This window comes from Garra rufa, chromosome 2 (assembly GCF_049309525.1).
Source record: "Garra rufa chromosome 2, GarRuf1.0, whole genome shotgun sequence".
Taxonomy (NCBI): domain Eukaryota; kingdom Metazoa; phylum Chordata; class Actinopteri; order Cypriniformes; family Cyprinidae; genus Garra; species Garra rufa.
Window position 1 is genome coordinate 33,894,579 of NC_133362.1, and position 21,606 is coordinate 33,916,184.

Sequence of the window (21,606 nt, forward strand, 5' to 3'; positions counted from 1 at the left end):
ATTCACTCACTTCAGACAGTGCATTCAAACAGGGCTGGGTTTCCTAAAAGTATCATAAGAAAGCATTGATGCTTTTGGGAACGGCAGCCCAGAACAATGCTTATCAGAGGACAGAAAATAAAAACATGTTTGAGCTATTTCACAATAAACTAACTGAAATTGTAGCCTACGTAATTTGTGCAATTACATTTCTTTAAATTAACACTTAAAGTTCATTGATCATGTTTTGTAGTAATGTTAATATAAATTATACACCGTCAGAATAAAAATGTTGTATTTTATTTGTGCAACAGCCTGTCACTGGCAGCCCCTTATGAAACTAGGTATTTTCAATTATAGGTTTTGTAGTTACCACTACAGTAAACATATTTTAACCATGTGAAAAAAATAAAAGTTAATTAGTTGCAATTAAGGCATATTAAATGTTAAAATGCATTTCAAATATAAAGTTAAGGGTATAATTACATATTTTACTCTTATTAATTTAATAAATGTAATCATTTAAAAGTTAAGTTTAGAAGTATCGTATCGGTATCGATATCGATATACTGGCCTTAAAAGTATCGGTATCGTATCGAAAACAAAATAAGTGGTATCGCCCATCCCTAGCGGCAATTCAAACACCCCGCCGTAAATCACTGACAAGCCACACCAAATCGCGCTCAAAATCGAATTCAATTAATGTGGTCAGCTATCCTCACCTGCCTTGTTAACATATTTTAGGCTGAAGTTACCATGGTAAAAGTCCGTGTTTGCTATATAAACGACATTGTGGTCTATTACTAAGTTAACTTCAGCCTCTCTATATAAATATAATTATATGTGTGTGTTCTTACAACTTTCACGTTAGTCAAGTTCAATCACATCTTAATGTTCATTGTCGTTTTACTGATCTCATGGTAAATGTTAAGTTTATTGTCTTACAAGTATATATATTTTAAGATTGAGTGAAAATTAATCTTGTTTAATGTTTTTAATCGTGTGCACCCCTCAATTATTAATATCTAAAATATATATTTGTAGTATATTTTAATTGAAAACAACTTAAAACATTTTTATACATTTAATAATATTTTTTATGTATGTTGACTTTTGTTATGCACTCATTTACAGCAATCAATTTAGACATTTATAATAAACTATAAAGAATGTTGTCCTTGAACAGTCTCCACTACAGTTTGCTGTGCTGCAGTCACATAGAGCACAGTGAATTCCCTACTGATCTAGAGAGGAGAGAAGATGAAAGATGCATCAAGTTTTGTTCAATTCACATTTATTTGTATGGCACTTTTAGTATACACATTGTTTCTAGCAGCTTTACAGAAAATGAATGTATCTACATTACAAATAAGAGTTCTGTTAACAAGTGTATCGGTTTTAAATTATGTTAATATGGCACAAATTTTCCGAAATTAAGCTATACAAATCATGCAGTTAATTAATGTCATGTAATCAAAAACAATGAACAAATTAAAGCATGAAGTGATCATGATGATTATCAATGCAAGGAAAATTTATCAGTTTTGTATGTTTATTCAGAGTCAGCTTCATCTGAAGTCCTCTCAAGGGTTGGCATCATCTCTTCACAGGTGCTGGTCATCTGAAGTCTTCATAGAAAAACTGGATATAGTCAGCAGGAGAAATCTATAGATTACATTAACAAATTGTGATGTAATCATACTTGGGAACTGGCACTGTTTTACTTCAGGAGGGTCTTGTTCTGAAAGCAGGATAGAGGAGAATAACAGGAGAAATGGTTAAGTGATGCTCCATCAAATTTCACTCCAGTGGCATCACTGATCCTTCACACAATAGTTCTTTAGTGGCTATAAAAATATAATAAATATAGTAATAATGTGTTTACAATGATTACTGCTATAATACAAAATACACAGTATACATTTTTGGAAAAATTGGCCTACCATGATTCTGAAATGAAAACTGCTCGCCTATTTTAACATTTTCATTCTCACTTAGGTTAATCAATAAATCCAGATCTATTAAATAACTCCCCAGCCGCAAAAAAATCCAGTTTGAAAGCCTTAATTACACAACGATGGATAAAACGGCAGGAAGAGAATGCATAACATCCCATAAATCTACTAATTAAGTGAGAAATAATCTATTAATCTGTTTTAATGCAAAAGTTAAATTTTTTAGCAGTGCTGATAGTATACAGTTCCATTTTATAAATGTCTTACCGTTTAAAAGTTGATGACAGCGATCTCTTCTGCTGCATCTCTACATCTCTTCTAGAACTGTAGTTCCCGTATGTCTTGATTGACAGGAGTTCCGTCCAATCAGCAGCGACTACGCCGGTCACACAAAATACCTACCTTTTCCGTATTGACTGATTTGTCGTTGTGTTTTCTGACTTGTCGTTTTTTGTTTTTTTTTTGCTTGTCGTTGTGATTTCCGACTTGCTATTTTGTTTCCGGAGTTGTTATTGTGTTTTATGGTTTGCCGTTTTGTTTTGAGAAATGATATTGCGTTTTCTAATTTGTAATTTTGATTCTGGATTTGTTATTTGGTTTTCAGATTTGTTTTTTTGTGTTGCGATTTGTTGTTGTGTTTTGCACTTCTCGGCCACCGTAGTTTTGTATGCAGCTCATGGTACTTTTATAACAATAAAGGATGTTTATGATAATGGCGTTATTAAACGAGTGCATGTCTGCCTATTATAGAATGAAAATCAACTGCAGACCACAATCAGAAGTTACTACAAGCACTCACACACAAGACGATGTTAAATCCCTATACAAGATACATGTCTGAGAAAAATGCATTGTTGGTCGACGCCACCTAGCGTGCAGGCGTAAATTAGCAGAAGGTGAACATTCGGTTCGCACCGATTCGCCTCGCGCTTTTGCATCGCGCTCAGTGTGGAAAGGCCTTTAAAGAAATAGTTCACCCCGAAACTACAATTTTATGAAAATGTACTTACCCTCAAGATGATTTTGGTTCTTCACTGAAACAGATGTTGAGAAATATAGCATTACATCACTTTCTCACCAATTGATCCTCTGCAGTGAATGGGTGCTGTCAGAATGAGAGTCCAAACAGCTGATAAAAACATCACAATAATAATCAAGTGGTTCACATGACTGTCTATCAATTACTGTTGCTTCCTGATCAAATATAAGTCTGCTATCTACAATGCTGCTTTCTCCAGTGAAAAAGTAGTCTCATCTGAATCAGGAGAGAAATATGCAAAGGTTAAGCACTGTTTACAAGGAAAAACAGTTCTAAAGAAATATGTTGGTGGATTTTGATGTGAGAAGACAATAGGGGATGGACTTTTTGTTTTTACCAGAGAAAGTGTCATAATGGTTTATGGACAGAAGAAACTGTTTAAAAAATGTCTTGAAATAATGTCTTGATATATTTCATTCCTACAGACATTTAGTGTTATTGGACTGGAGTCGTGTGGATTATTATTATGTTTTTATCAGCTGTTTGGACTTGCATTCTGATTCACTGCATCCCATTCACTGATGTAATGCTGCATTTGTTTTTTTGTTTTGTTTTTTTTTTACTAAATTTGCATTTCGCATGAATTGACAGTCCACCAAAAATGAAAATTCTGTCATTATATACTCACCCAGATGTCGTTCCAAACCTGTAAGACCTTCGTTCATCTTTGGAACACAAATTAAGATATTTTTGATAAAATCCAAGAGCTTTCTGACCCTGCTTAGACACACTGAAAAAAATGATTATGGCCCCAATTAAATTAAGCATGATTCAATTTCGCTAGTTTAAATAATAAAAATTTAGTTTTTGTTTTTAATTAATAAGTATTAATTGGTTTTAAGCGAATTACATGTGTTTTAAATCCAAGCCATGTGAATTAATTAAATTCAGTTAGAAAATATTAAGTAAACTTTCTGCGCATGCGCACAAATGCACATTTTCCCTGGCGCCAAAAGGAGTTTCCAGTCACGACTCAGTCTAGCCTAGAATCTAGACGCGCCCCTAGCGGCAGCAAATTACATTTGCTTCTAAGGTCAGTCTAGTTACTCTCAATTCACTTAAATTTCCGAAAAATCCAAGATGTACCGGGCCAATCACGAGTCGGTGGGCGGGCTTAACATGATGACAACTGACCTGCGACCATAAGTTCAGTCAGACATGAATTCCTGGTTCCGTGAATTAAGCGTGGAAAACTGAACAGTATTTATATATTTTTTTACTTTTGATACACAGCCACGTCCATGTGTCCTGAGCAGGAGCTCGTTACACCTGAACGCGCTGTGGTGTAGAATACGCAAACACCGGAAGCGATCTGTGGCGTGTATACGACACTCATTGTTTACACAGCACAAGAGACTGTGGATATAGCGGCTATTCAAAATGGTAATTACTTGCGCTTGTCCTGGTTGTTCAAACCCATTTAAAGCTGAAAAAGATTACGTTTGCTCGCGCAAACTCATCCTGGACTTTTTTTTTTTTTTTACATATTTCCCCTTTCGGTGTTTGCGTATACTACATCAAAGCGCGTTCACATGTGACGAGTCGAATCATAGATATGCTAAACTCGTGCTCATGACAGATGGACGTGGGTTTGTATCAAAGATATAAGGTATAAATTATATAAATACTGTTCATTTTCTTGCAAAAAAACGATCGTTTCGTGTCTTAGGACATCAATGTATCATCACGAGCCGCAGGGTGTAATTTTGGATTTGTCTGTGCATGTTTTTGTTTACTTTTAAAGGTTTAGTGCCCATCTATGTCTATTATTTAGCTGACAGACTGCACAGTGCACTGATTTTTGTTAAAAATCTTCGTCGCTCTGACTACGTCACCTGACCGACTAAGTCTCTGATTGGTTGTAGCGCTATCCTATTGCGTGGAGAGGAGTTTGAAAGACAACCGTTTATCCCACCCCTCCGGTTGAGCCCTGTCTATGGAGAGTGCCCAGACCCTACATTTATGTGGGTCTGGCTTGCCAGGCTAGACTCAGTCAGGTTCACGGTGGGAACTTTTCATTCCGGACCCGGAGTTTTCATCATTCGGTCGATTTACACGGTGAGCAATATTTATGTGAGTAATAATGTAGTGTTGCACTGTTTATTACAGTAAATAGTTTGTTCGCTGTATAATATCTGCAAAATGAGTCTTTGGGAGAAATTCCACAGCGACCAACGGACGGTCACATATAACTTACACAAATAACACAAATAATACTTTTTTATGTGACAGAATGTACTTTTAAGATATTTTTGTATGAAAATGTAGTTGTATAAGCCTAAAATACGGCGTTTATTTGAAAGGATAGCGTCTATTTAAATGCTTAAGCGCTTTCGGAGATCCTCAGGCCGGTAACGTTATTGGTGTTCCCGCCTAAGTAAACGTTACCACAGCCAGTCCTTGGAATCTGCCGGCTTCTAATGTGGTTAAAAATGACATATAACGTTAAATCCTTTTGGACGGGTCATCTTTAATGTCCTTAACTTGTTTGTTCAAGAGCAGTTTGTTTTGGCTGAAGGTAAGGTAGTGCTTGCGTCACGTGATACCGAAACAAATTATTAACTTCTGTGGCAACTATTGCATTTAAAGCAATGATGGGCAGATCGTATCCTTAACTGCGTGTTTGTACTGTAGAATTGTTTCCACAGACTCAAACTTTATTTGTGGTGTTAAGTTAGATGTGTTTCGTTCATACTGGACACCATCACAACTCCAAATAACTATGCCTTGTAATAGAAAGTTCCGGGAAATCAAAAATATGGACGAAGGCATGAAGTTATGAGGGGAATTTCCAGTTAGTTCCTATCAGTAAATACAAAACTCACAATACAATATAACATTTCTGAATGTTTTTAGTGTTCACAATTGTAATCATGTGAACATGCTCCTTTTTGCTAGCTTTAATGGTGCAGCATGTAAACTGTTTTAAACTAGCAATAATAATTATTGTGTTTTTACTTTCATTTGAGGGATGTTCCTGTGACTAGGACACATACCATTTCCTTGATGCCAAAGGAAGTTTCCAGGTTCGCCACTTTCCTGAAGTTGTATTATTCCAGCAATATGCACAGTAAGTATTTTTAGTATTAAAGCATTTTACAATAAACAGTTGACTTTAATGAAATATATCATATAATGTAATATGTTATGTTCCACAGATCCCTGCTGTTTTCCAGAAAGGAGGTCTTATTGGGAGGAAAATGGTCAAATATTTCCGCATTTTACAGGAGGTATGTATTCATTTATCAAGTGTCTTTTCCTTTCCCATATGTATTATTATTTAACACAGTGATGTCAAATACAGTGTCCAGACAAAAATGTCTCTGCTTGAATTTAAATTCTACTTAAATTTCAAATACTAAAAGGGTTATAGTTGCCCAAAAAATGAAAATTCTGTCGTTAATTACTCACCCTCATGTCTTTCCAAACCCAGAAGACCTTAGTTTATCTTCAGAACCAAAAAAAAATTATTATTTTTTTTAATGAAATCTGAGAAGTTTCTGGACTTGCATAGGCAACAATATAACTGGCCCAAAAAACGTACTAAGGACATAAGTGTAACCATTTATGTGACATCAGTGGTTCAACCGTATCTTTACAGAGCTAAAGAATAATTTTAATGTGCAAAGAAAACAAAAATAACTTTATTAAACAATTCTTCTTCCTGCCTCCATTGTCAAGACTACAATGACATATGCGTGTGTTTTTCTTTGCTTATAAACATGGTTCAGCCCATGCATGTTCATGTCAGCAACACCCCACACTTGTGTCATGGTACTCTCATGAATGGCAGACGGTGGCGCGGAGAAGTGTATTTTTGTTTTCTTTGCGCACAAGTATTCTCGTAGCTTCATGAAATTACTGTTGAACCACTGATGTCACATGGACTATTTTACCAATATCTTTAATGTGTTTCTTGGCCTAAGAACATTTCAGTTGAGTTGCGTTGCTGTCTATGCAGGGTTAGAAAGCTCACAGATCTCATTAAAAATATCTGAATTTGTGTTCCATTTGCAGATTAGGAACAACATGTGGGAGATAGATTTGTCAGTTTTCTTTCTCATCTGCTTCCTTTCACTTTAACTTTTAAAAAAAACAGCTGTTTATGATGACATACTGATGTGTTTTTGTGCATATTGGCTGGTAAATATCAGTTGATACCCAACCCTACTAATAACAGTTTCTTTTTATTTAAATATTGGACAGTCAAAGAGATGACTCCTTGAAAGACCCACAACACATCACCATGGGCATACCTGTAAAATCCATTACAAATTGCAGTTTGTTGCATGACATATGAACAGTTTTAGCACTATTGTTTTATTCACTATTGAAAAAATACAATATACTGTTTAATCACTATATACTGTTGCCTGTTTCCACATATTTTTTATTAATTTTGCAATTCCAAGTCCGCACTCAACAATGTGGCCTCTTTCACCTGTGAATTTTTGTTAATTTTTATTTTGTGAATGTGCAACGTTAAGTAAGCACTTGTCTTCCAAACACTTGTTGTATATACAAAGAAACTGTTACTGAATTTACATTTGATGACATTAAAAATAAATTCAAAACATTAAACTTGTTGTGTGTATTTGCAAAGCCATTTAAGAACCTCTCCTTAAAGGAGAACTCCGGTGTGATATTGACCTAAAGTGTATTGAATCATGATACCGAGTGTAAACGTACCTTGCATATCTCATCTCGTCTTGTCCACTGCTGTCCGAAATCTGGGGTCAGTTAGCCGATGCTCACAACAGCTTGTCAATGAGATCAATGGAGCATCGAAGCAGTCATGTAAATAAATCACTGTTTTACGCCATTTACGAGGCACAAAGTAGCGCCACACTTCATCGGTAGACTTCCAAGGGCCCTGACATTTAAAACGCGACATTGAAAACTCATAAAAAGCACCGGTAGTTTATTTACGAGAAGATTTATACAGACAGTAACTTCAAGGAGTTTAGCGATCGCCGCCATCTTGAATGTAGTCACGTTAAGTCGAATGTCGAGCACGAAGGAAACTACAACCTGATAGGTTGAAAACCTGATACGTTCCTTCCTGCTCGTCACTCGACTTAACGTGACTACATTCAAGATGGCGACGGCCGCTAAACTTCTTGCCGTTACTGTCTGTATAAATCTTCTCGTAAAGTTTTCAATGTCGCGTTTTAAATGTCAGGGCCCTTGGAAGTCTACCGATGAAGTGTGGCGCTACTTTGTGTCTCGTAAATGGCGTAAAACAGTGATTTATTTACATGACTGCTTCGATGCCCCATTGATCTCATTGACAAGCTGTTGTGAGCATCGGCTAACTGACCCCAGATTTCGGACAGCAGTGGACAAGACGAGATGAGATATGCAAGGTACGTTTACACTCGGTATCATGATTCAATACACTTTAGGTCAATATCACACCGGAGTTCTCCTTTAAGAAAAGGATTTTTTTAAGGTAAGTGATTAAAACAATTTTTTTAAATTTAGTCAACAAAATGTGATTATTTAAATGTAGCTAAAATAAATTGATTGCAACCACTTACCTTAAAAAATTTGAGTAAATTCAATGAATATTTTTTCTTCAGAAACAATTAAATAAATTAAGAGGAAGTAGCATATTTAAATTGGGCTGAAATTACTCATTTTTTTAATACTAAGTTAACTAAATAAAATTGTTTAAATCCAAATAAATGTGTTTGTTTAAATTTAGATCAAATCAATTGATTGCAACCACTTACCTTAAAAAAATTGAGTAAATTCAATGAATCATTTTTTTCAGTGCAGCAACGCAACTGACACGTTCCAGAAATGTTGTAAGGACATCGCTAAAACAGTCCATGTGACATCAGTGGTTCAACCATAATTTTATGAAGCTGTGAGAATACTTTTTTGTGTGCAAACATGCACATGCATATATATATGAAAATCTAAAGAAAATAAAAATACCTTTATTCAACAATTTCTTCTCTTTCGTGTGAGTCTTCGCACATTCAGAACAGTAAATGTGAATTTTTATCTCACAATTCTTTTACATCTCGCAACTCAAAAACTTTGACTTTTTTTCAGAATTGAGAGACACAAACACGAATTGCAAGGAAAAAAAGTCTTGGGAGCTAAAAAAAGAAAAAAAAAAAAAAAAAAAAGAAAAAATAATTGGGAGCTACAAACTCGCATTTGTGAGAAAGTCAAAATTGCAAGCTTTTATCTCGCAATTCTAACCATTTCTCACATTTCTGACTTCATATGATGCCATTCTAAACAAAGCCAGAATTGCAAGATACAAACAAGCATGTGAGAAAGTCAAAATTTCGAGTTTTTATCTTGCAATTTTGACTTTATTTCTCCCAATTGCGAGTTTATATGTCACAATTCTGGAAAAAAAAAAAGTCAGAATTGCAAGATAAAAACTATTAAGTATTTAATTTGGACATAATGCATTCATCATTTTATCACTGTCATGTGGCCTCATTTAGAGACTATCTCACTAAAGGTTTATGAATATTGTGAATTCAGACATACTGTTTTCAAATTGGCCTACTATATAGTAGGGTAGCATGCGATTTTGAAACCAGCCAAACTACTAACCAGCAAAACCATGCAGCAACAAGAAAAAACAGAATCTGTCCTTGAAGAAATACAGATTGTCACTGTTTTATACACCTTATTCAATAAAAAGCATCCTGCAGTCAAACTAAAATCGATACACTTTACACACTGTTATAATAAATTTAACAAAGTCTGACAAGAAGAATATTTGTTTATTAAAACCATTGCTTGTTCTCCTAATTAAAAGTGCATGCATAATCCCTCCAGATCAAACAAATGTCGCCATCTACTGGGAAAAAATGGCATTGCAAAGTTCCCAAAACCCCTGTAAATTCAAAACAATTGGGGGAAATTCAAAATTCAACTGAAATGTTAAAATGAAGCACTTTTATTTTTTATTTTATTTTACTAGGACAACCACAGAGTACATCCAGAATAGAAAAATAATATGCACTTGGCTGCCTTGGGCTCATTTTGACCAGGTTTGGCTCTTTTCCACTCAGCAGAAACCACCCACTGTTATCATTCTCATCTTTAGTGGGCCAGCAACAGGAAAAACATAAAAAAACATAAGAATTCACTGTCTTCCAAACAATTCCAGCAAAACAAAACACACAGTATCCGACTCACACATTACAATCACTCTGATATGAAGTACCCAGGACTCAGAATGGACATGACCTCGGTCAGATCAAGCCTGTGCATCTTTAGCAGGGTAACTGTCTTGGTTTTGTTTGAAATGACAAAGAACGTGGCCCCATTCACACAAAGCTACTCTGGTAGGATTACACAGAGATCACAGAACAAAGAATCAAGATCAAATCAAATAAAAAAGCCTGCAAGAGTATTATTCAGGAATCAAGCTGATATGCATGCGCTATTTCAGATGCATGCGCAGATGTGACCAAAACAAACAAATGGCATTGAACAAAACGTGTTTTTTTCGATCACTGTTTGTCACGGAACAACGAAGAGATCAGAAAGCAGCTTCACGTAGGTTCTAATAAAATCCTAATTGCTGTTTCTAACGTTTGATTTCAACATAAATAACACTTTTATTGCTAAATAAACTCTGCTAATAAGCCACATACTGGCACAAGTCATGTATTATTTCAACAATGAAATATGCTGATATAGCAACACATGTTAAAATTACTAGCAATGTTTGAAAATAAAAAGGCCAAAGAAGCTCAAACGGATTAACAACCAAAAACTTGTACATAATTCAAACTAATGATTTCAACTTGAACTTAAGTGTAATAATTTGATTCTGAAGAATTCTGAGAATTACTCTTAAATATAGAATTATGAGGAAAAGGAGAGTTTGCCCTCCACTGTCGTTAAAACTTTGTACACAGAAACCAAACAAAATATCAAAATAAAATTAGCTTCAGAATTGTGTTAGTTTTAAGCTTATTTACACATTTGAAGGGAGATTAGATGTGGATGAGCTGGAGAGGGACGTTCACTCATCTGAGCCGTTAGCTTGAGTTTTTTGGTCACCGTCTTCTGAAGAGTCACCCTGCATCAAAAACAAAACACTTGTTATACATTATTTACTTAAAGTAATGCTGTCAAAATTAGCGTGTTAACATAGGCGATTCATTTTTCCAGGTTAACGCCGTTACAAATATTTAACGCAGGGGCGGGGCTAGGGTTGGCCACTCCACTCACAACTGCTGTTTCGGTCTCTTTTTTTCTTGAAAAGAATTGCATTTATTTAGTCGCAGAGCGTCTTTGCGATCACATCAAACAATAAAAGTATATATAAAAACTTTAACGTTAGGTGGGGTTAATCACGTTTAATCACAATTCATTTCAGAAGAAAAAATTGTGCGATTAATCAGTTAAATTTTTTTTTATCGATCGACAGCACTAATTTAAAGCATATTTTACAGTTTCATAAGTCCTGGTCACTATTTACTACATTTCACACTAAGGCTGTCACTAACGATTATATTGGCAATCAAGTAATCAGTCGATTAATCGAGTAATCGGTTAATTTTTTTTTTTTTTTTTTTGACGTAATAAAAATAGATCTAAGCAAACTATAGCCTTTAATAATGACTTAAAATACATATATAATAGCAATAAAGGCAAAAATAATTGGTTCAAATAAAGTATCAAAAGCATGTTATCATATGGTTTCATTGAAAAAAAAAAAATAGAACTAATTTACTGCATAGGGAGCCAACAGCCTGACGATTGTTTTTACACTTTACAGTGCAATCTAATCCTTGACTAAACAACAATATTGACTAAACCTTTAATCTTTAATTCAAATGTCCACCTAATTTTTTTAATTCGGTCATTTGTTTATAACAGAAATGCTACAGCTACTGTCATTTATTGAATATTTGGACATTAAAATGTGTAAACTTTTTTTTTTTTGAGCTTTTATTTTAAAGTCGCGATGAACACTTAGTATATTGAGAAAGCTAATGATATGAATTGATGAAATGGTGCATGTTGCATTCCCAGATGAATGTTATAATAAACTCAAACTCACAGCAATATGCAGAGTAACACAACTGTTTGTGTGGAGCAGCATTTACTGTGACCGGAGCCAATCTAACACACAGGTGTAAAAAATTAAATAACCTGCATCACATATATTTATTCAATTTAATCATAGCGTTTGTGAATTTTAGGGCTAGTCGACAAGAGGAGGCTTGGTTGACCAAAATTTTATTAGTTGCTTAGTCGCAGAAAAATATAATTCCACAGAAGGTATCAAAGTCACGCAGTTGGTGATAGACAGAACGTTAACGGCTGGTCTATGTGGTAATATAGTATATCGGGCAGGAAATCCAAACGCTCACCTATCATTCATCGACCTCAAATATGCCTTTTCTGAAATATGTGAAATATAAGTAGTAGCAACTTTACATGGCTGCTCAATCTAATGTTAACCTAGAAAAAGGTGCGCTATTCAAGTGTCTGTGCGGAGTGTAAAAGCTAAATAGTAGCGCACTCACTTGCATGACTGATGGAAGCGCCACTGCAGTTACTTGCTTTTAAAATACTCCATCATTTTTGGTCATACAGACAAAAGTAATACATTTTTCGAATCTGTAAAGACTCTACGTTTAATTTGTGTGCACTCACATTAACAACAAATGTTGCGCTTTTGTAAAATAATGAAAGCAAACAGAATGTGCTTTCTGTTGTCTCTGTGAACTTGAGTGCAAAACTTTGAAACTGTGTGTATACTTGCCTTACAGACATGAAAAATATATCAAGAGCTAAATGTAATTCAAATAGAAATATTCTCAGATTATGTAATCCATATGAAAAATGCAAACAGATGCATCACTATTGCAAAGATGAGGAGACATCTCTTAAGCCGAAAGAAAGCACTAGTTCAATAACAATTACTCATTAAAACGTTAATGCAGTCTCCTTGCTTTTTTTCCCTGACACATTCTTAATTATTATATCTGCCGGTGTGCTGTGGCAAGCTTTTTTGTGTGTGATTGAGCGCTTATTAGGCTCATTATTATGATTCACATGCTTTATTAATAAACGTGCGACTAATAGTCAAATACTGCTTAAAATTAACAACTACTAGTCGACCAGAAAAATCTTTAGTCAAGGGCAGCCCTAGTAAATTCACAATAGTTTTATGCTTTATTATGATTTTAAATGTGTTTAATATATCATGCAGCATTAGAAAATAGTCTAATAATGTGTTTCATGGATTCTCGCCCGTGGAATGTGCCACTTCCGGTATTTTGCTGGTTAATCGACATGGGAAAACGGCAATGGAGATTTTTTTTTATACAATCCAGTACTCAAATTGAATCGAGGAATCGTGACAGCCCTATTTCACACAGTGATGAAACAAATAAAGGTTCATACGTGTGATAAAACGCCCTGAAGCTCCTTCATAATGGTGTCGAGGCTTGACACTGTGCTGTGGAGCTGTTGTTCATAGCTGCCTTTCTGCTGGTCTGAGGCTCTCAGGTTGTTCTCCGTCTCTTTAAGATTGTTCTTCACGTCCTCCAATTCTCTCTGAAGGCTGCGGTTTGCTGCTTCCATCTCTGCTATATGCTTCGAGTCCTCCTCTACAAAAACAAAAAATGCATTGTTTATAGTTCATGGAATAACATTACAGCTATCTAATTTCTAAAAGAAAAGAAAGAAAAAATTTGGAGAAAAGAAAAAATAATTTTATTGAAGGAAAAAGGAAGAAAAAAATATAAATGAAATGCTAAAAAAAATAAAAAGTCACTGAATTACTGACATCCGAATTCAAATATACAATGAAAATGAGACAAATGAGATTGTTACCCATTTTTATGTCCTGTTGCATGAGCTTCTGCTCAATTTCTTCTCGCGTTTTCTCACTCTTCTCCAGCTTCTGCATCATGCTTCCCACGTCCACCATGGCTCCCTTGTAGACGATTAGGCTAGACGACTCGCTACTGTCCTCTGATTCCCGCTTGATCTTCAGACTGGGCAGCAAGCTTTGGTTACCTGTTGGGGCACAGAGAGGGATTCAGTCTACTGTAGCGTCATGGATGTGCACTCTAGTGTTACAAATCAGCTTCTCAGTTCCAGCCATCATTCTCGCTGCACACCTAAAAGGTTGTCTATCAGAGCATCAGCGGTCAACGTGGGGCTAGGCTCATCCTTGGGTCTGTCCGTCAGCTTTCGATAATGGCAAGACTCTCTAACCAGTGGTTTGTTTAGCAATTTCTTCACCTGAAAAAAAAAATATATATATATGTTAGTCCGTTATAAATATGCTATATAGCTTGCAAATAAAAAAATTACAGGTAACACACTGTGTCTTGATCAAGCATGATGAACTATGAGATTAAGTGACATCGTTGCTTACATTTTTTCTTCGTCTTCTTATTGATGAATTTACAAATATAATTGTTAAATTCAGGAAATCTAACAAAAATTCTATAACAATATCATTTTATAATATATAATAATAAATATCATTACAAATATTAATAATAATAATTAATAAATAATAAATTAGTTAACAGTATAATAATTATTATTATTAAATTATTATTATTATTATTATTTTAATATGTATTAGTATTATTTTATTTTATAAAAATAATTAAACTTACAATTAAACATTAATTTATTATTGTTGTTGTAATAATAATAATAATAATAATAAGTATTAATAATAATAATAATTATTGTCTATTTGTCTAATTAGAACTTTATCATCATCATCATTACTACAATAATAATAAGCACATTCATATTTTTTATTATTTATTTCTGATGAATTAACAAATATATTTGTTAAATTTAATAAAAGAAAACAATTCTACAACAATATAATTATATATTATATAATATATAACAATACATACATTACAAATATTAGTATTAATAACAATAATAGCAAATAAATAATAAATTAGTTAACAATATCATTATTACAAAACTAGTATTTTTTATTAGCAATTTTATTTAACAAATAAGTTATATAAAATTACATTGAACAAACAAGATAATAATAATAACAATAAAAAACTAATTTATTATTGTTGTAATAATAATAATAATAATGATAATAATAATAATAATATTTATTATTATTAGCTATTAAAGTTGAATATTATTATGATTATTATTATTATTATTATTATGTCTAATTAGAACATCATCAAACACATCTATATTATAATTATTATTACTGACAAATTAATAAATACAATAGTTAAATATAATAAAGTAAATATAATAATACTTTTGTATAACAATCTTATTCAATAATATCTAATAAATATCATTACAAATATTAGTATTATAAACAATAATAGCAAATAAATAATAAATGAGTTAATATGTTATTATCACAAAACTACGGTATTAGTATTATTTTTATTAGTATTGTTTTCTTTTTACCAAATATAATACTTAAGTAATATAACTTACATTAAACAAATAAGATAATAATAATTTATTATTGTTGTAATTAATATTGTCTAATTAATATTTATTATTAGTAGTATTATATTTTAATTAAGATCGTATATATATATATATATATATATATATATATATATATATATATATACACACACACATACATTCATTCAGCATTAAAATGTTACTATTATTATTATTATTATTATTACCTAAAGCACTAATATTAATATTAACAATAAAATGTATTACTATTAAGCCATAGAATTATTATAATTACTATAATCCATTTCTAATATCATATGCATTATTGTTAGTCACTATAAACATAGAATTATTATAGTTACTCTAATCCATTTATAATATCATACGTATTATTGTTAGTCAATATAAACACATTAGCAGCACCTGAGCTCTAGAGAGATGCAATCCCAGCGTGTACATGATCTCCTCCAAGTCCTTCTCCAGCAGGTAGCCGCAGTGACTCTGGTCGAAGTACACAAAGGCCATCAGCAGATCCTTGTTGAACGTCACCATCTGTTTTTTCTTCTCATCCTACAGACAGATGGAAAAATAAAGCATTCTATTCACTATTACAAACATTTTGTGCTGCAAAAAAAGATCTGTTATTGACTTACTTTATCTTTAGATGATCGCTCTTTGGATTTCCGTTCATCTCGCCGGTCGTCTCTTCTGTCCCTGCCGTTAGAGTCTTCATCATCTTTATCTGAGGAGCACAAAGCATCAGTTTCTAGATCAAAACTGATCAAAAGTGTTCAAGATCCAGGTGCAAACAGTGTGACCCCTACCATCGTCATCATAGTCGTCTGCATCTTCTGCCTCTAATGGGTCGTATTCATCAGCGTTGTTGTTGCTGCTGCCATCTTCATTATCATCGTCATCTTTGGATTCTTCTCTCTTAATACCTCTCTCCTTCTCCTCATCCTTTACACAGGAGATATCAATATTAAATAAATATCCATTTTACCAAAAAAAAAACGAAATCAAAGAATCAATCTAAACATGGTCTCCACACTTTTTGACCAAACGTTAACCAGGTGTTACTACAATCACTGATCAATATTCACTACGGATATTTCCTTGACTTTAGAACTTTTAATAATCTGCATGACTCTTTCAGGCCACAGTTTTAAAATGTACTGATATTTCTAGTTTTTTTTGTAGTTGTAGGAACTCCTTTGAAGTATTTCCCCACCTTTCTCTTCTCATCCTCCTCTCTCATTCTCTTTGTGACTGGCTCTCCATTTTCTTCATCTTTCTCCTTCTTTACATCCCTCCTTTCTGCCTCTTTCTTAGCTTTCTCTTTTTTATCTTTCCTCTCATCCTTGTGTGGAAGAGAAGCAAATGCTTTGTAGATCCTGTAGCCGAAGTCTCGTTGAAGCATCTCATTGAATAATTCAGCAAACAAAGACACCTGAAACAGAAGCCAAAAGACCAGTGTTTCTTAGCATCACTGAGATACTATTATAGTTTTTATTAATATTTTTCAGTTTAATTTTAGTTAAAGGTTTACAATTTTTTTTTTTGTCATTTTAAAAATTTATTTTTATTTCAGTTTTAATTTTAGCTGTTTTATTATACCATATTGAACTAAATCAAAATGAGGAATGCTGCCTTAGCAACTGTCTTTTGTTAATATTTTAAGTAACGAAAATGTTTTTTATGGTTTTAATTTTAATTGTGTATAAGTATTTTTTGAATGACAAGTCCCTTCTTTCTATGGAAGCCCGTTTCCGCAACTGGATGAAAAAAAAAATACAAAAAGGTTATTGCGATTTTTTTTTTTTTTTTTCACAGAATTGAGTGATATAAATTCACAATTTTAAGTTTTTGTCAATTTTAAGAATTGAGAGTTTACATCTTATAATTCTGAGAAAAAAAGTCAGAATTGCAAGTTTATATCATGCAATTCTAAGAAAAAGTCAGAAATGAGAGTTTATATCACTCAATTCTGAGTAAAAAAGTCAGAATTGCGAGTTTATATCATTCAATTCTGAGAAAAAGATTTGCAAGTTTATATCTCACAATCTTCTCAGAACTGAGCGATATAAACTCACAATTGTTAAGTTCTTGTCTCAGAATTGCGAGTTTACATCTTATAATTCTGTTCATATCACACAATTTTGAGGAAAAAAGTCAGATTTGTGAGTTCATATCATAATTCTGTCTTTATAACTTGCAATTGCGTGTTTATATCACAATTCTGAGAAAAAAGTTGGAATTGCGAGTTTATATCATTCAATTCTGAGAAAAAGATTTACAAGTTTATATCTCACAATCCAATCTTCTCAGAACTGAGTGATATAAACTCTCAATTGTTAAGTTTTTGTCTTAGAATTGCGAGTTTACATCTTATAATTCTGAGGAAAAAAGTCAGAATTGCGAGTTCATATCACACAATTTTGAGAAAAAAGTCAGATTTGTGAGTTCATATAATTCTGTCTTTATAACTTGCAATTGCAATTATATTACAATTCTGAGAAAAAAGTCGGAATTGCAAGTTTATATCATGCAATTCTGAGAAAAGTCAGATTTGCGAGTTTATATCTCACAATTCTGCGAAAAAAAGTCAGAATTGAGTTTATATCACGCAATTCTAAGAAAAAAAGTCACATTTGCGAGTTTATATCTCATAATTCTGACTTTATAACTTTCAATTGTGAGTTTATATCACAATTCTGAGAAAAAAAGGGAGATTTGCGAGTTTCTCTCAATTCTGAGAAAAAGTCAGAATTGCGAGTTTATATCACGCTATTCTGAAAAAAGTCAGAAATGAGTTTATATCACACAATTCTAAGAAAAAAGTCAGATTTGAGTTTTGATTTTGAGTTTATATCACAATTCTGACTTTATAACTTCCAATTGCGTTTATATCACAATTCTGAGAAAAAACGTCAGAACTGCGAGTTTATTTCGCAATTCTGAGAAAAAAAGTAATATTTGCAGGTTTATATCTCACAATTCTAAGAAAAGAGTCAGAATTCCGAGTTTATATCTCACAATTTATCTCACACATTCTGACTTTACAACTCGCAATTGCGAGTTAATATCTCACAATTCAGAGAAAAAAAAATCAGAATTGCGAATTTGTATCACGCAATTCTAAGAAAAAGTGAGTTTGTGAGATAAAAGTCTGAATTGTCAGAATTGTGAGATAAAAAGTCGCAATAAACTTTTTATTCAGTGGCGGAAACAGGCTTCCACACCTTTCACTGCAAAAGGCAACAATTTATGAAAGTATATCTGAAAAAAATAATATTGTCCTAAAACTAGTTTTTAGGCAATATGAATCATTAACTCTTTGCCCGCCAAACACAGAATTTTCTGTTATTGGAGAGACAATGCTTCCCTGCCAAATATGAAATTTTCCGGGTTTCCGTGTTTTCAATGTTTTACACTCGGGGTGCGATTACGCATCTCCTAAATAAGTTTAGAATGTGCCGATCAAAAAAATGACAAAGGAAAGACGCAGAAACGAGCAATCTCACATAAGCATATGCATATAAAAAATAATGTGATCATCAACACTAAACCGCATATAAAATGAAAACTGCCTAATGTTACAGAGTGAAATGTTGATCCAGAAAGTGGTAAAGGACTGGGCAAGCTTTGGGAGTGCCGACGAAACTGCATCTTTGCTTTGATAATATTACTGAATATGATCCAGATGTTGCATTTGATAAAAATAAAAAAAAAAAGTGATTTTTGCTTTTTTAAAAATGAAACATATCTACATTCAAGTGTTAATAAAAAAATGCTTGAAGCTAGAATAAAACAGATTTCTTTGTTTAAAAGTAGAGGGTCTGTTCTTTATTTTGTTGTATTGCATGTTTAGATATTTGTACAACAAAATATTCTTTGAACCATGAAAGATTTAACTGTAAGCCTTTAATATGCATAATGTTGTTTCACCTCTCTGCAGTGATTCTCACCTCAAAGGAGTGCTCTTTATTATCCTCGAGTCTGTAGTCCAGCAGTACACTCAAGGACATGATGCTGCAGTCAAATTTACCGTTCTTGGCAGCCCAGTTGGGGTGGACGATAATGGTGGGCTCATCTGGCAGAACATAACGTCTCTCCCTGCGCTGACGTTCCTGTTCCTCCTGTCGCTTTCGCTCCTCTTCCTAGAGGGAAACATTTTTTTTCACATTTGTATTCAATTGATCAAATAGGCTCTTTATAAGATCAGGATCCTCTAATCTTCTCTCACCTCTCGGTCATCCTCCACTCTGCAGGACTCATCCTCCTCCACAATAGGAGGTTCAGGCTTCTCTGGCTCTTTGGACTCCTCCACCTGCTCCTCCACCTTCAGCTGTTTGGTGAGGCGAGCGATCAGCTGCGACTTCAGCCCTTTAGAGCTGAGTGAACGGCTCTCCAACTCCTTACGCAAATCATTGACCTGTGTGCAAATTTGTTTCATTAGCCCACTAAACACTATAATATCAGATTTATGTCAGATTTAGGCTTGTTTTGCCTACACATTTCTACGTTTTTTATTGAATATAAGTGTACATATAAAACTTTATACAGATTGCCTTAGCAGTTTTCCCATTTCTATGCCATGATTTACTCACCCTGAAGTAATTCGAGGTGTATATGACTTTCTTCTTTCAGATGAATACAATCAAGAGTTACATTAAAAATGTCCTTGCTCTTTCAAGCTTTATAATTGCAGTGAATGGGTGTTGAGATTATGAAGTCCAATAAAGTGCATCCATCCATCATAAAAATTACTCCACTTGGCCTCCGGGGTTAAATAAAGGCCTTCTGAATCAATGTTTCTGGTAAGAAAAATATCCATATTTACAACCATATGAACTGTAATCTCTAGAGAGTGGCTTACAAAGATTTAAATACGTATATTTTTCTAACAAAAAAATACATTGATTCACTTCAGGAGGCCTTTATTAACCGCCTGGAGCTGTGTGGAGTATGCACTATGATGGATGGATATGCTTTACTGTTGCTTCACTGCCATTATAAAACTTAGAAGAGCCAGGACATTTTTTAATATACCTCCAATTGTATTCGTCTGAAAGAAAAGAGTCATATACTCCTAGAATGGCCTGAGGGTGAGTAAATCATAGGGTAATTTTCATTTTTGGGAGCACTATCCCTTTAAGAACGCACAAATGTCCTATAAAACTTTTATTAAACTATTAAAGATTTTTCTTGGAAACGAGTCTTTTGAAATTCTTGGAATAATGAACCAAAATATCAAATTCAATATCAAATAAATACTTTTTATCAAACACAATACCGTAAAATTTTGCAATGTTCTAGATTTAGATTTATGATCCTTCAGAAATCATTCTAATACACTGATTTGCTGCAAGAAACATTTCTTATTATCAATGTCAAAAACAGTTGTGCTTCTAAATATTTATGTGTAAACCGTGATAGATTTTTTTGTTTCAGGTATCTTTGAGCTCAAAAGAGCAGCATTTAGTTTAATTAGTTGTAATAATGTGTACGTCTTAATTATCACATTTGGGGTATTTATGTATGTATGTATAAAAGGGGTATATATTTTTCCCCCCAAAAAAAAAAAACTGTTCAACCATTAAGTGTCTATAAAAAAAAAGTTAGTTTAGGACTGTGACTAAACTAAAAACTACTGGTTATTTTAAAACAGGACAAGTCTTTCTATCCTTCAGCATAAGAAAAAATATTGTTTAAAGCATTTTATTAGGTCTATTCCCGTAAGAGTGGGTGCGGCAATTTGTAACTTTTATGAGTCTGGCTTACGTCTCTTCCGAGTCCAGCTATTTTTAGCTGTACAAAACAGCTCAGTTTGCTGCTTGATAATGCAAATTGGTGTGTCTTTTAACATATTATCTTAGTTATAAACACACTAGTTTGTAGTCCAAACAGTTTTACCTGTTACTGCACATTGTTACTCTTCTTGTTAATTCCCTATAGTGGCTAATAAATCGGAAATCTTAAACTGCGTTGAAGAATAAGGTGGATAAAGGATATAAAAATAAGCTGCTTGTGGAAATCTCACCTTCATGGATTTCGGATCAAGCTTAGCCCAGTGAGTCGGCGTAGTGACTTCCTTTGAATCATCTTCATCTTTATCCTCGTCGTCCTATGCACGTTATGTGAAAGAGAGGAAAAGAGAAAAGACAACAGCGTGTTAACACACTCGAAGAAGTTTTC

General features: G+C 33.4%; 1 protein-coding gene and 1 long non-coding RNA gene across 3 annotated transcripts in view; one reads left to right on the forward strand and one right to left on the reverse strand.

Annotated features, from left to right (window-relative positions):
* Positions 1 to 4,801: 4,801 nt before the first annotated feature.
* On the forward strand, positions 4,802 to 7,554 carry LOC141326398 (uncharacterized). The gene is made up of 4 exons (XR_012353883.1): positions 4,802 to 5,031; positions 5,943 to 6,043; positions 6,132 to 6,203; positions 7,180 to 7,554. It is a non-coding gene; the product is annotated as an uncharacterized lncRNA (long non-coding RNA).
* Positions 7,555 to 9,709: 2,155 nt separating this feature from the next.
* ccar1 (cell division cycle and apoptosis regulator 1) overlaps positions 9,710 to 21,606 on the reverse strand; it is a 32,326-nt gene continuing 20,429 nt past the window's right edge. For both annotated transcript variants that reach the window (XM_073834147.1, XM_073834146.1), the window contains 11 exons: positions 21,452 to 21,535; positions 19,655 to 19,843; positions 19,377 to 19,568; positions 16,640 to 16,858; positions 16,233 to 16,368; positions 16,062 to 16,150; positions 15,832 to 15,978; positions 14,100 to 14,223; positions 13,810 to 13,995; positions 13,378 to 13,583; positions 9,710 to 11,038 (listed from right to left, as the gene is read on the reverse strand). In XM_073834147.1, coding sequence (XP_073690248.1) covers positions 10,982 to 11,038; positions 13,378 to 13,583; positions 13,810 to 13,995; positions 14,100 to 14,223; positions 15,832 to 15,978; positions 16,062 to 16,150; positions 16,233 to 16,368; positions 16,640 to 16,858; positions 19,377 to 19,568; positions 19,655 to 19,843; positions 21,452 to 21,535 — 1,629 coding nt within the window. In that variant the 3' untranslated portion in view covers positions 9,710 to 10,981. The remainder of the gene's footprint in view (positions 11,039 to 13,377; positions 13,584 to 13,809; positions 13,996 to 14,099; positions 14,224 to 15,831; positions 15,979 to 16,061; positions 16,151 to 16,232; positions 16,369 to 16,639; positions 16,859 to 19,376; positions 19,569 to 19,654; positions 19,844 to 21,451; positions 21,536 to 21,606) is intronic.